This window comes from Eretmochelys imbricata, chromosome 6 (genome assembly GCF_965152235.1).
Source record: "Eretmochelys imbricata isolate rEreImb1 chromosome 6, rEreImb1.hap1, whole genome shotgun sequence".
Lineage (NCBI taxonomy): Eukaryota > Metazoa > Chordata > Testudines > Cheloniidae > Eretmochelys > Eretmochelys imbricata.
This window is the reverse complement of record NC_135577.1, coordinates 17,397,163-17,412,215: the sequence shown is the minus strand read 5'-3', so window position 1 is coordinate 17,412,215 and position 15,053 is coordinate 17,397,163. Positions and strand designations below refer to the sequence as shown.

The 15,053-nt window shown below is 47.3% G+C and overlaps 1 protein-coding gene across 1 annotated transcript in view; it reads right to left on the bottom strand.

The window, feature by feature from the left end:
• Positions 1-552: 552 nt before the first annotated feature.
• The window catches only part of LOC144265503 (acyl-CoA 6-desaturase-like), a 34,985-nt gene continuing 20,484 nt past the window's right edge, over positions 553-15,053 (bottom strand). The window contains exons 6-12 of the mRNA XM_077818136.1: positions 11,695-11,755; positions 11,105-11,181; positions 10,814-10,911; positions 6,890-6,986; positions 4,418-4,497; positions 2,816-2,941; positions 553-688 (exon numbers count right to left, since the gene is read on the bottom strand). Coding sequence (XP_077674262.1) covers positions 637-688; positions 2,816-2,941; positions 4,418-4,497; positions 6,890-6,986; positions 10,814-10,911; positions 11,105-11,181; positions 11,695-11,755 — 591 coding nt within the window. The 3' untranslated portion in view covers positions 553-636. The remainder of the gene's footprint in view (positions 689-2,815; positions 2,942-4,417; positions 4,498-6,889; positions 6,987-10,813; positions 10,912-11,104; positions 11,182-11,694; positions 11,756-15,053) is intronic.

The following is a 15,053-nucleotide window of genomic DNA, read 5'->3' as shown; positions in this document are numbered from 1 at the left end:
CTGCGCCTCCCAATTCTCCAGGGAGGATGCAGCAGACAGCACAGCCAAGAGACTTTGCCGTTCCATGGGTGATCAAACAGGCTTTTGGGTTTTTTGTTTTTAAACACAATCCAATCCTGCGCTGTTGCTCCTCTGCACCGGCATCAGAAGGGGGAAAAGGGTGCAAGCTGATGCGGGTTTCTGGGATTGTAAATATTGGAACAGATGCAGAAGCTCTCTGACGCTGGCCTGATCATGTTTATGAATCTAGTGCCTGTGTGTGGGGGTTGAGTCTAGGGCTGCAGTGAATGGCTCAGGAAGAGGGAGGGGAGGGAAGAAATTGCTCTTCTGTTTATCCACCCCGCTCTCTCACCCTCCGCCTCCAAAACAGAAAACCCCACTCAGCTTGGTCAATTTCCAGCCTGGTGGTATGAAATGGATCTTTTAACTCATCTTCTGAAGACTGGGCCAAACACTTTTAAAATCTCTCTGGTTTAAAAAGGTCTCTTGAACTTCCCACCCACCCCAGTAGCATTTCACAAATCAGGAAACTCCCCTCAAACTGTGCACACAGATATAGGCTGAAATCTGACAGAAAAAAAACAAAACCACACGGTCCCTCCCCCATCACTCGCACCTCCCCACTATGATCCAGTTTCATTTATGGAGGTAGGCATCCAACCAGAGATCTCCAGATTTCTTTAGGGACCTATGGAAAGAGAAGAGAGGCATTAGTGAAGCAGGACTCACAGGCCTGCCTGAACAGAGATTCTGCAAGGAGTTGCCCACTTCTGAATCCAACCATCATTCCTCAGGAGGTCAATATTCCTTCCTGAATGTTGGGTCTATAAGGCGAGATGAGCTGCCTATCTCATTCCATACACAACTTGACTTAAAACACAATGGGCACAATCTCAGGTAGTGTCCATCAGATTAACTCCACAGACTTCATGGGCATTACACTGAAAGTAGGTCAATATGTTCTGCAGCAGGAACTCCTTCTAGTTACAATTCAGGCAACACCCATGTTTCATCGTTTCAGAGAATTTGTATGTTATAGCCACGTGGCCACTGTCCTGAGAAACATCTGGCAGAATCCCCCTGTGCAGCAGAGCAGTACTTGATGCATCTGAGGGCAAGGGGGGGAAGAGCAAAGGTGGTTTGTTGTCACTTTTCCATCCTTTTAAGGATTGCACTAACTTGTGCCAGCTTAGATTGGTTCCTTAGGGGCTGTTACTGAAGCCTGTTGTTTCCACATCTCCTCCGACCCCCAACAGGCCCCCTTTGGAGTAGGTGGTACAGAACCAGTTACGCTAACTCTTCACCAGCTGAGGATTCTGCAGTGGTGGAGTAATCCACCACTGCTTCTTCAGCACATAAATCCTGAGCATATGTGTGCTTTTAAGTGCCCTCTCTACTGCTGGAGGGGCACAAACACGACTCGGTGTGGCTCAAGATAGGGGGCTTTTGTCTTAAAGTGACTTAAAGTCCACCTATTTCCCCTATCCTGAGGATGTGCCACTTCTTCGGGAATGTCAGCTGAGCAATAGGAAGTTGCTGTCTGCAATAGTCAGGTGCAAAATGGCTACTTTAGATGTCAAGAATTATAACATTCATAAACCAGTCGGAGAACACTTCAATCTCTCTGGTCACGCAATCACAGACATGAAGGTCGCTATCTTAAAACAAAAAAACTTCAAATCCAGACTCCAGCGAGAAACTGCTGAATTGGAATTCATTTGCAAATTGGATACTATTAATTTAGGCTTAAATAGAGACTGGGAGTGGCTAAGTCATTATGCAAGGTAGCCTATTTCCTCTTGTTTTTTCCTCCCCCCCAGATGTTCTGGTTTAACTTGGATTTAAACTTGGAGAGTGGTCAGTTTGGACGAGCTATTACCAGCAGGAGAGTGAGTCTGTGTGTGTATGGGGGTGGGTTTCTGGAGGGGGGTGAGGGAGTGAGAGAACCTGGATTTGTGCAGGAAATGGCCTAACTTCATTATCATGCACATTGTGTAAAGAGTTGTCACCTTGGATGGGCTATCACCAGCAGGAGAGTGAATTTGTGTGGGGGGGTGGAGGGTGAGAAAACCTGGATTTGTGCTGGAAATGGCCTAACCTGACGATTACTTTAGATAAGCTATTACCAGCAGGACAGTGGGGTGGGAGGAGGTATTGTTTCATATTCTCTGTGTATATATAAAGTCTGCTGCAGTTTCCACGGTATGTATCTGATGAAGTGAGCTGTAGCTCACGAAAGCTCATGCTCAAATAAATTGGTTAGTCTCTAAGGTGCCACAAGAACTCCTTTTCTTTTTACTTTAGGTCTGTAGCTCCTTGCTTTAAAGGGCCAGCCACCTGAATAGCATGGTATGAAAGGTGCTAGAAAGGGGTGAACACCTCTTGGGGGAATTCAGTGGTGACTTGGTAATCATCGAGCAAGTCACTCCTGATTTCTCCTTGTTTGAGGGCCAGGGTGGAAGGAGTCTGTGGGTTAGAGAGTTGGAACCTGCTGTTTCTGAGACAGCTTTGTCCTTTTCTTCTCTATGACATTATGTCAACTGGGGATCCGGCTCAGAAATTGTTGTTGCTCCACTGAAGTCAATGGAGCGATATCATTGCTACAGTAAAAATCCAGACGCTTTTTAGATTGGTGCAAAAAGATTATCACTCCTACAGCAAACAAACAGTTTACAGGGCTGATGCCACTGCTCTCGGCACAGGTACCTATGAAGCAGAGGGTTTTTTTTCTATTAAAACGGACAAGAGGTTACTGGAAGGCGGGCACTGGCAATACAGGCTGCATCCCCCCGTGAGTAGTACTGAGGCCCCTTACCCGACGATGTCTATGAATGCCTTGCCGAGAGATTTCTCTTCATAGTGGACTCCGTACTTGGTGCACAATGACTTCACCAGTGGGGCAATCTTGCAGTAATTGTGTCGTGGCATCATGGGAAACAGGCTTGAATAAAGAAGTAGAGAGAGCCTGAGAAAAACCTAGCGACAGACCCCTGGAAACAGACACTTCTTTCTGCTTCCTCTTAGGGCTAATTACTGCCTCCTTCTCTCCAAGCAAAACAGGCAGACAGAAAAGAGCGAGAGGGAGAAATCCAGGCTTTAAAGAAATGCTCTTGAAAACTGAATGTATTGATTCCCATTCCTGCTGTCTTGCCCCAGAACAAAAACGTACTTAGAAAGAATGAAAGATCAGGTTAGAAAACAGGGAGTGTTAGAAAAATGAGGAGTGAGGAACCCTCAGTTGATCTACTGAGATTGCTGTCATAGAATCATAGAATATCAGGGTTGGAAGGGACCTCAGGAGGTCATCTAGTCCAACCCCCTGCTCAAAGCAGGACCAACACCAACTAAATCATCCCAGCCAAGGCTTTGTCAAGCCAGGCCTTAAAAACCTCTAGGGATGGCGATTCCACCATCTCCCTGGGGAACCCATTCCAGTGCTTCACCTCCCTCCTAGTGAAATAGTGTTTCCTAATATCCAACCTAGACCTCCCCCACTGCAACTTGAGTTGCATTCCCTTTGGACAACAACTAATCGTCTGTTGACAAGCTAAATTGTCTGGAAGCTCATAGACCAGACAAACAGATAAAGAATCTGTGGTCTTGTTATCCTCTAAAAGAAAAGGAGTACTTGTGGCACCTTAGAGACTAACCAATTTATTTGAGCATAAGCTTTCGTGAGCTACAGCTCACTTCATCGGATGCACTATCCAATGAAGTGAGCTGTAGCTCACGAAAGCTTATGCTCAAATAAATTGGTTAGTCTCTAAGGTGCCACAAGTACTCCTTTTCTTTTAGAGGATACAGACTAACACGGCTGTTACTCTGAAACTTGTTATCCTCTGCTGCTCTGTTGGGTTCTCTTTCATTCCCTAAGACAACTTCCGGGTTCTTCAGTCTTACTCCATATGACCTCTCCTCTAGTTTTTGTATTGTCATAGACAGCATTTTGCATAATTGATCTTATCTTTTGACATCTTTGCTGAACTAGGGTACCTAGAACTGCAGATAGTCCTATGCAGTTGCACTAAAGCTACATAAATCAGAGGCTGGGAAGAGGCAGAGGGAATTACTGAAGTGAGTAGAAACACTCCAAACCAAATGAGCCCAAGGACCTGATTTAATGGCCATTTTAATCAATGAGTCCTGAATCAGACTCTAAATTAAGATTGTGAGGGTGAAAGGGGAATTTGCTGGTGGCAACAGGTGAAAGTTATTTGTGTTTAGTGGTGAAATGAGACGATGACTGCAGTTGTTTCTTCTGATTTCATGCATGATGTTCCTGAGGTCTCGTTTCCTTCTCTGCTCACTGCCGCCCCATAATGCTTGCACCCCTTCCTAAGTCCTGCCCTGATTGGCCAGGTGGTGACCTGGTTGTGTCCATAAGATTCCTTCCCATCCCCCCTGGGCCCATACTCACTGGTGCTCGATTTGGAAGTTCAGGTGCCCTGTGAACCAGTCATTGAAAAAGGACTGCTCGATATTACAGGTAGCTGCCAACTGCAAAGACAAGATGCCAACAGTGAATTTTAATGAAGCCTTGGCCTAAAAGCAATTGGTATAGGGCTCTTCTTCCTGCATATTACAGAAGGCAGAGGGGGTACTTCAGACCAAGCAATCGTGTGCACCTTTACTGCACTACCAAGCTGTTGGATGAAATGTTCTCTCATGCAGCTTCTCCTGCACTGGCTGTATTCCCTATACTTCTCTAGACCAGTGGTTCCCAAACTTGTTCCACCGCTTGTGCAGGGAAAGCCCCTGGTGGCCCAGGCCGGTTTGTTTACCTGCTGCGTCCGCAGGTTTGGCCGATTCCAGCAGCTCCCATTGGCCTGGAGCAGCAAACTGTGGCCACTGGGACCCGGGATCGGCCGAACCTGCGGATGCGGCATGTAAACAAACCGGCCCGGCCCACCAGGGGCTTTCCCTGCACAAGCGGTGGAACAAGTTTGGGAACCACTGCTCTAGACCAATCCCATCTGGTCACTGCTGACCTACTGTATGTTCCCCTGATGCGCCCTGGGACTAGAGACCAGGAAGACCACCTCAGTAACTGGCAAAGAGGCTAATGGTGCCAGGCCAGTTAAACTACTAGGGTGTTCATAGTCTCAGCCTATCTTGGAAATGGCTCTTAGGTCCAAGGTGTGCAGAAAACCACATTGCAGGTTGTCCTGTGATCCCTCATGATAACAGGGCTGATGTCAGGGTGTTCCCACTTGTTTAGATCCCTATCTTTTAGTTATCATAATAGTCCCTCCCTATCTCCAATCGCAAGTTGCTCCTGAGACGTTCATCCCTTCTGAGCCAGAGGCAGATTGACAGAGAGGGCTGGGAGCACTAAAAGAAGAGTGACCAACTCCCCTGGGAATAACCACATCCTCTTGCATGGCTCCACTAGCCTAGGAAGGAGAGAAGGCTGCAAGGCATCAGACCCAGGTCTTTGTCACCAGAGAGGCTTGATCAGGGATTCTCTCAAGTTTCGGAAAGTGAACTGCACGTGTGAGGCAGCATAGGGGTTGCCATACTGCCTCAGGTTCATCTAGTCGGTATCCTGCCTTCAGCAGAGCCTATACCCAATGCTTCCGAGCCAGGCAAAACAAGAGGCCATTGTACATCTAGCCAGCTGTGTAATACTACGACTTTGTGGGAGGTGGGGGGTGGAAGGTTCCCTTCCCAGCTGCACACAGATCATCAGCTGAACCCTGAAGCATGAGGTTTGAACAAGCTGGGAACATTTGCTTAGCTGGCATAGCTACCATTGTTATTCATGAGCATACAATTACACAGTCTTTCTTAAAATCCTCTTACATTCTTTTCCTTGCTAAGCTGTGGCAGTGAATTCTGCATGACGACTGCATGAGCAATAGGTGTTTCCAAAGAACTCAGCTTAAAACCAAATCATTGTCAGATTTGCTCTTTCTCCAAATCCCCCATCCAACAAAACAGGTAAGCATGTGCTTCACTTCATACACATGAGTAGTGGACTACAGTGGGATTATTTACATGCTTAAAGTTAAGCAAATGCTTAAGTGTTTACTGGATCAGGACCCAGTAGAGAGATGGTGACTGCCAGACTTTGAAAGCTATCCCTTGCGGGCCACAGTAGATACTGTAACCTGATGTAGGAGATGCATTCTGCACTCAACTCAGTTACTTCCTACTGATATTATTGGAAGTATTTCTGATTTACACCAGTGTAATGGAGAGCAGACGCAGGCCACGTAAGAGCTGAATTAGTCTTAGAACACTGCAGGTAGGAGGCATGGTATGTATATATATATGGGTGTATATGTTTGGTGAGTCTGTGGAAGGCATTTTGAGCCATTGCAGCTGCTATGATTGGTTTTCACATGATGTGTTCAGAATTCGTTATTCCTGAACAGTAAAAGTTAGAAAGACATTGGGCCAGGTCCTCAGCTGGTCTTGTATATCTCCACTGAAGTCAAAGAAACTAAATTGACTTACACCTGAGGATCTGGCCCATTGACTTACATGGAGTTACTTCTGATTTGCACACCTGTGTGTCAACGCACTTTATGAAGGATGATTGTTGGGAAGCCCCTTGAGCCTTGCACTTCCCCAGACCTGAATGAGGAATGCTTTAATTAGCCCCTCAAAATGTATCAATTCAGGGGACAGATTCAGCACACAGATTTGGATTTCCATCTCCTCATAGTCAGCCTTACTCCCTATAGGAGAGAGTTGGGGGTAGGGGGCGGAAGGGGGAAAGGGGGGAAAGGGTCCTAGACAGATACCCCAGGCTATTATGTTGTAAAACTGCTAAACTGGGCTCAAACTAAATGTTGGGGACAGGTAGTCAATGATAATCCAGCTGTTCTCTGAAGGGCAAGTGAATTTCTAATCTATTATGGGACATTAATATCCCAGCCATTACCTGAGAGCTGAGCCAGTCTCTGTGCTTCTCACAGTCAATTTCCATTGGAATATGGTTCATCTGTGTGACCCACACAAACCAGTGACTCTCCAGAAACCTTCAAAAGGAAGCATAAACATTCACAGCGCAGATCAGGCTATAATCTGTGCAGCTTGCCATCCTCATATAGGGTAGTGCAGGTAAGGCCAACAGTGATAACAAAGGGAGCGGGGAGAGGGGGTGTACAGGCAGCAGTCATGTTGTACACAGAGGAGGCATAGGATACTAGGGGAGTATTTCCCAAGATGAGGGAGCAGGCAGCTTTCTGATTCTGGACAATGGAAGGAATCAGTTCTACAGTAGGTTTTTCTTGCTCTGTTGGGGCTCCATTTTAGGTCTAGGCGTTAACATGATTATTAGGATACCTAACTGTATTTCCCTTAGTGGCTATCTCCCTTGATCTCGCATTCTCACTGGGGGATTGCTCTTTCGCACTACCCTGCCTTTACAAGCTTTGATTCACCCCTTAGTTTGTGATACATACGGGGATACCAGTATGGATAAAATAAAAACTGACCTGGAAACACTCACTCAGAATGAACCTTTTTGATCTGTTCAACTTCCTGGTGGACACGTGTTCTCCTCACAACACCCTCCTCCCCCAATCATTGCTAGGTTTCTGGTTGTCAGTCTTAGCAAAGAGATCAAGAATGGAATAGACCAGTGGTCACCAACCATAGAATCATAGAAGATTAGGGTTGGAAGAGCCTCAGATCATCTAGTCCACCCCTCTGCTCAAAGCAGGACCAATCCCAACTAAATCATCCCAGCCAAGGCTTTATCAAGCCAGGCCTTAAAAACATCTAAGGATGTAGATTCCAACACTTCCCTAGGTAACCCATTCCAGTGCTTCAACACCACCCTAGTCAGATAGTGTTTCCTAATATCCAGCCTAGACCTTCTCCATTGCAACTTGAGACCATTGCTTCTTGTTCTGTCATCTGCCACCAGTAAAAACAGCCTAGCTCCATCCTCTTTGGAATCCCCCTTCAGGTAGTTGAAGGCTGCTATCAAATGCCCCCTCACTCTTCTCTTCTGCAGACTAAACAAGCCCAGTTCTGTCAGCCTCTCCTCGTAAGTCATGTGCCCCAGCCCCCTGATCATTTTCGTTGCCCTCCACTGGACTCTCTCCAATTTGTCCACATCCTTTCTGTAGTGGGGGACCCAAAACTGGATGCAATACTCCGGAAGTGGCCTCACCAGTGCCGAATAGAGGGGAATAATCACTTCCCTCGATCTGCTGGCAATGCCCCTACTAATACAGCCCAGTATGCCATTAGCCTTCTTGGCAACAAGGGCACACTGCTGACTCATATCCAGCTTCTCATCCACTGTAATCCCCAAGTCCTTTTCTGCAGAACTGCTGCTTAGCCAGTCAGTCCTCAGCCTGTAGCGGTGCATGGGATTCTTCCGTCCTAAATCCTAAACCAGTAGACTGCAATTGACTGGTTGATCCTGGAGCCTCTGCCAGTCGATCGTGATCTCCAGTTGCTAAAAGTCCGGCAGCACAGCAGAGCTAAGGCACGCTCCTTGCCTGCCCTGGCCCTGCGTTGCTCCTGGAAGCAGCCAACACACTCCTGGCCTGCAGCCCCTGGAGGTGGGGGTGGGCAGGGGTTTCCACGCGCTGCTTCTGCCTGCAAGCACCGCCCCCGCAGCTCCCATTGGCCGGGAACAGGGAACTGGCGCCAATGGGAGCTGTGGGGGTGGTGCCTACAGGGAGGGGCAGCGCGTGGAGCTACGTGCCCCCCCCCCCCCCGCCCCCCGGGGCTGCCGGGGTGTGCTGGCTGCTTCCAGGAGCAGTATGGGGCCGGGGCAGGCAGGGAGGCTGCCTTAGCCCTGCTGCGCTGCCACCCAGAACCATCCGAGGTAAGTGCCGCCTGGTGGGAGTCCTCCCCCAGCCCCCTCCCAGAGCCAGCACCCCATACTCCCTCCTGCACCCCAAACCTTCTCTTGCACCCCAACCCCCTGCCCCAGCCCACAGCACCTTCCTGCATCCAAACTCCCTCCCACAGCCCACAGCCCACACCCACTCCCGCACCCCAATCCCCTGCCCCAGCCCAGTGAAAGTGAGTGAGAGTGGGGGAGAGCGAGCAATGGAGAGAGGGGGGATGGAGTGAGCAGGGCGGGGCCTCAGGGAAGGGGAGGGGTAGATCCTGGGTTGCAGTTAAATTCAAAAACTGATCTTGTGTATAAAAAGGTTGGAGACCACTGGAATAGACCATGGAAACAGAACTCTCTTTTTATGCCTATTCGCTAGGCCGGGGTTGAGAGGGACTTTCAGAGGACTGTCCTTGTTCTGAACTTTGAACTTCTTCTTTGAAGAAACAGAGGACTTCAGTCTCCAGACTCGTCTAGCCTAGCCAGCAACTTTCACCAACAATAATTTCACACACAAATTAAAGAAGAGCGTGGTGCATGTGAAGAAAGATCCAAGAATTTTTCTAAGGTTGTGATGTTGGCCTGGATGGGTTTTTATACACCATATTTGTTTCGCATGGTGTTTTAATCCAGCAACTGAAGGGTAATATGGGCCAAATAGCTTAATCAGAACAATCTGAATTTGCTGTCTTCCTCCTACTGGCTAAAAGTGCCTGGCCTCACATCAAAAGTAAATGCTTTTATCTGAGCTTGCATCTGCAGCCTGAATAGAAGTGGTAACTCAGTATAAGAATTCTGGCTTCCCTGACCAATGAGAGAGCAGCTAGGGAGAGATTTCATAACGGATTAGAATGCTGGTTTGCTCTATAAAACTCCTTGGACTCTTTCCTTATTGTCTTAAATTTAAATAAGCAATTTTAAGGAAGCTTTGTGATGCTTCATTAACCACATTACTGGGAGGAAAGCTGGTCTTGTTGCATTTGTGATCCAACGGAAACAAAGTAGTACTGGAAATCTAACTACAACGTCTGTCACTGTGAGATTTTCAACTGGATTTGACACAAAAGAGGCTGGCTAAATCTTTAAACATATGGATGATTATCATGACTTCATGAAATCTTTTGAAGTTCATGCTTCTCTAAGGGCCTGAACCAAAGCCCACTGATATCAATGGGAATTTTTCCTAACTCATGATCAGAGCCATTAAAATAACATGGGAGGTGGAATTCCGATCCTACAGTTTAAAGGTTTTTACACAGATTTGCAAAAATTCTTTTAAAACATTATTTTTCTAAGGACCCTAACAATGGATCTAAATTCAGGCCAGCCTTTGGGCATGAGCTAGCCATCACAGTCACTGCTTCCAGGGTGGAGATGTCAATACAATCCTATGGTCTGGAACATCAGTCCAGTCACTCATAGTACTGTCTCTGTACTGGGGTGTAAAAGTGAGTGCTTGGGTCAGGGGCCATCCAGCAAAGCATGCTACATACAGGGGATCCAAGTGGGGGACAGCATTTGACTTCTCGCTCCCTGAGCTGGCAGGAGCTGGGTATCATGTGAAGGCAGCACATTCAGTTCCTAGGGGAGGGAGCTCCCTGCCTCTTTCCTGAGTTACTTTCCAGCTGACTCGGGAGGGGCTCTGAAAGGAACCACATCCAAAATTCCTCAGGTGACTTAGACCCAGTGTGGGAGCTTTACATGGGTGGGAATGAGTGAGGAAGGAAGGAGGGAATGGCGCTTCCCATCTCCACATGCCATCACCACCACTAAGGATTTCCTGATGATGAGAGAGACTAAACACCAGAATCAAATCTTCTGGAGGAGACTGAGGCAAGAGAAGCTAGTCAAGGCAGTGGGATGTAGCACAGATTGGGGTAAATGAGTGGAGAGAATGTTGATTAATAAGGGAGAACGTCATGGCATAGATGAGTTAGCTTGACATCGCTCATCACGTGGGATGGGTGGGGCCCATGTCTGGAGGTAGGGGAGAGCAGTGTCTCCTACCTGACAAAGGTGAGGAGAAACAGGGATCCCAGAACTCCATAGAAAGGGATGTACATGATGAAATAGCGCATGTAATAACTGAAGGCCCAGGCCAGGTCCTAGGGAAAGAAAGAAGAGATTATGCATTACAAGCATCTTACCCTCCCCTCACCCCCAACAACACCCCTCCTTAAGCCAGGTCTCTTTACAGAGTGGACAGAAGCCTCGTCTCTCCCTCCCCAGATAAGGTTCTCTTCACCATCCACGTGAGACACAGTTTGACACTCAGAGCAGAGACAAGCTTTCACTTACCGCCCAGAACCTGCGTCTGATCATGGTCATGATGATTTGCATTTGGAAGTACACGGGGATGAGGAGAGGTGGGAAAACTGAAAGGCAAACAAAAGAGAGCAGATGAGGGAGACAGATGTGTAGCATGAGGTGAACAGACATGCTGGGGACCTGAAAATACGAGTTGAGGCAAGAGCTTGTGATGGGGAAACCAGAGCTCTGCTACTGTCTTTCAGCAAAGGGAGGAGGTATTTCCTCCATCTCCTGCTCACCTTCTGGTATGGAAGATTCTAGACTAACAATGAGCAAGCCCAGGACTTCTGCTGACATGTTTATCTACTGGGGGATGCCTCCTAGACTTAGTCACTTGTCTCACTTTATTTAGCCTCTTTGGTGGTGGTAAGGATCCATGGATCTCAATGATGATGTTATGGAGGAACTGAGGTGCAGGCTTCTATTGCAGTTAAGATGTGAAAGGGATAGCGGGTCCTGGATAGGGAGGGGCTAGTTAGGAAGAATCGCTCTGCTGAGGCAAAAGGGAGCCACAAGGTAAAGATGCATCCCCTCGATCTCACCATATAGGGAAGCATAGGGGGCCCGGGCATACTCACCTAGGAAGAAGTACTCATGCTGGTGGTTGTAAGGTAGGTATTTCAGCTTCTTCTTGCCATACTGGAAGGGGAGATAAATGACAGAGAACTGTCTCAGCTCGTTACACCCATGGATATGAGAAAACTCTCCACAGGAGGAGACTCTCAATGACACCTCTTTATATTTGGTTAATTCTCTTTAGTCAGAGCTGGGGATTTATGGCCTAATCCTACCCTACTGAAGGCAATGAGGGTTTTACCATTGCTTTACAGGGAGCAGGAGCAAGCCCTTAGAAAGCTGTCTTAGCATACAGTACTTCCTTCTCCAAGGCTATGTCTAGAGTAGGAGAATATGTCATGTTTTAAGATGTGTTAACTGATTGTTGTCAGGGTTGATCTTGCCCTGCTAATATGTTTAATCATGACTTCCCTGTCTACACTAGAGGCAAGTTCCCATTTAAAATCATTCAACTTGAGTACTTATTTAGCCCCTGTTACCGAAGTACCTGAGCACCTCTCAGTCTTTCATGTACCATGAGGTAGGAAATGCTATTATCCTCCTGTTACAAAGGGGGAACTGAGGGAGATATACTGAGGCCCAGAGTTTTAAAGGTGTTGCTCCACTCAGGGCTTGTCTACACTACAGTCGGGATCGATGCTGCGGCGATGACCGCCAATCGCTTGGATGTCGACTCCAGTACGCCACCAGATCGAGAAGAGGAAGGGGAGTCGATGGGAGAGCGTCTCCCGTTTATACAGCGTAGTGTGGACCCTGCGGTAAGTAGATCTAAGCTACGTCAATTTGAGTTACGCTATTCACGTAACTCAAATTGTGTAGCTTAGATCGACTTTCCCCTTTAGGCCTCAGTGTTGCAATGCCTAACTGACTTAGGAGCCTAAGTTTTGTTTTCAAAAGTGACATAGGCACTTAGGAGTCTGAGTCTCATTGAAATGCAAGTTGTCTAAAAATGGCTGGGTTTTGGCTTCCAGTTTTCATGAAAGAGATGGAAAATTGTGGCCACACTGAAAAGGTACTGTGACATTTTTAGTCAAAAGCCACATTTCACCAAATAAAATATTTTGAGGAAAAAATATCAACCAGCTGTAATAAACATGCACGAGTCTCATAACCATCCTTCAGGCAAGAGAAAGGAAGGTCTAATGAGTAAGGCGCTAGAGTGGGACTCAGGAGATCTCAGGCTAATTCTCAGCTCTACACAGCTTTCTTGAGTGACCTCGATCCAGTCATTTAATTTCCTTGTGCTTCAGTTCCTCATGTGAAAAACAGGGATGATAATTCTTCCTTTCTCCTCCTCCCCTTTGTCTGTCTTATCTATTTGGTTTGTATACACCTCAGGGTCGGGACAGGGCTTAGAACAATGCAGGGCTGATTTCAGTCTCTGCCTCTAGGCACTGCTCTCACATCAATGAGAGGCCAGGGTGCTGTAATTGCAACTAAAGTACTTTATCATATGTCTACACAGCAAAAAGATCCAGTGGCAGAGAGTCCCAGAGCTCAGTCAACTCACTTGGACTTGAGCAGCCTGTGCTGTGGGGCTAAATATAGCAGTGTAGATGTTTGGACTTGGGCTGAAGCCAAGACCCAGGTCTCGGAGCCTGGGCTCCAGCCCGAGCCCACGGCTCTAGCCTGAGCCTGAACATCTGCCCTACTATTTTTAGCCCCACAAGGCTGAATAGTTAACCCAAGCTCTGAGACTTGCTGTTGCAGGATTTTTCTTTTTTGTGTATCAATGTACCCTAAGGTACAATTCAAGCCATTAAAACTGCACCTCTGCAATGTTACATTTGAGATTTAAGTATACCGACATCAGGAAATTCATAATTGGTCTCCCCACAGCATCTATCACTCAGACAAACTGTGCAGAAGTAACAGCTTTTAATACTGTGTGCAGTCCTGGCTGATACGGCTTTTACTGCAGTTTTTTACTGTATCACACTGCAGGCCTGCAGCAATTAGTGGAGAAAGTTCCTCAGTGACATCAGCACAGTTATGGCAGTCCAGATCAATGACAATAATAGCCATAAAAACAGTGGGCATGCACAAGAGAGGGAGGAATCAGATCAGTGGCTGTTTGGTAGTCTCCAGTATGTGAACTAAATCTAGGGTTTCCATCCAGTTTCCAGAGGACAGGTGTCCCCATCACAAAATACTGTCACCAATAGGTAGTGATGGTAGGTGGCAGTGGCAGCAGAGAGGCCAAAGATTGACTGGCCCTAAAAAGCCCTCTCCCCTCTGAGTGATCCCCCAATCTGGGTTAAGCCATAAGAATGGCCATATTGGGTCAGACCAATGGTCCATCTAGCCCAGTATCCTGCCTTCCGACAGTGGCCGATGCTATACTCTTCAGAGGGAATGAACAGAACAGAACTCAGGGAAATCACTGAGTGATCCATCCCGTCATCCACTCCCAGCATCTGGCAGTCAGAGGCTTAGGGATATCCACAGCATGGGACTGTGTCCCTGACCACCTTGACTAATAGCCATTGATGGACCTACACTGGGAGGAGTTGTAGATATGCTGGAGGGTAGGGATAGGATACAGAGGGACCTAGACAAATTAGAGGATCAACAAAGACAAGTGCAGATGCACTTAGAACAGAAGAATTCTATGCACTGCTATAGACTAAGGACAAAGTGGCTAGGCAGCAGTTCTGCAGAAAAGGACCTAGGGGTTACAATGGACAAGAAGCTGGATGGGAGTCAAGAGTGTGCCCTTGTTGCCAAGAAGGCTAACAGCATTTTGGGTTGTATAAGTAGGCGCATTGCCAGCAGATCGAGGGACGTGATCATTCCCTTCTATTTGGCATTGGTGAGGCCTCATCTGGAGAACTGTGTCCAGTTTTGGGCCCCACACTACAAGAAGGATGTGGACAAATTGGAAAACGTCCAGCGGAGGGCAACAAAAATGATTAGGGGGCTGGAGCACGTGATTTATGAGGAGAGGCTGAAGGAACTGGGATTATTCAGTCTGCAGAAGAGAAGAATGAGGGGGGATTTGATAGCTGTTTTCAACTACCTGAAAGGGGGTTCCAAAGAGGATGGATCTAGACTGTTTTTATTGGTAGCAGGTGACAGAACAAGGAGTAATGGTCTCAGGTTGTAGTGGGGGAGGTTTAGGTCGGATATTAGGAAAAACGTTTTCACGAGGAGGGTGGTGAAGCACTGGAATGCGTTACCTAGGGAGGTGGTGGAATCTCCTTCCTTAGAGGTTTTTAAGGTCAGGCTTGACAAAGCCCTGGCTGGGATGATTTAGTTGGGGATTGGTCCTGCTTTGAGCAGGGGGTTGGACTAGATGACGTCCTGAAGTCCCTTCCAACCCTGATATTCTATGATTCTATGAACTATACTCCATGAACTT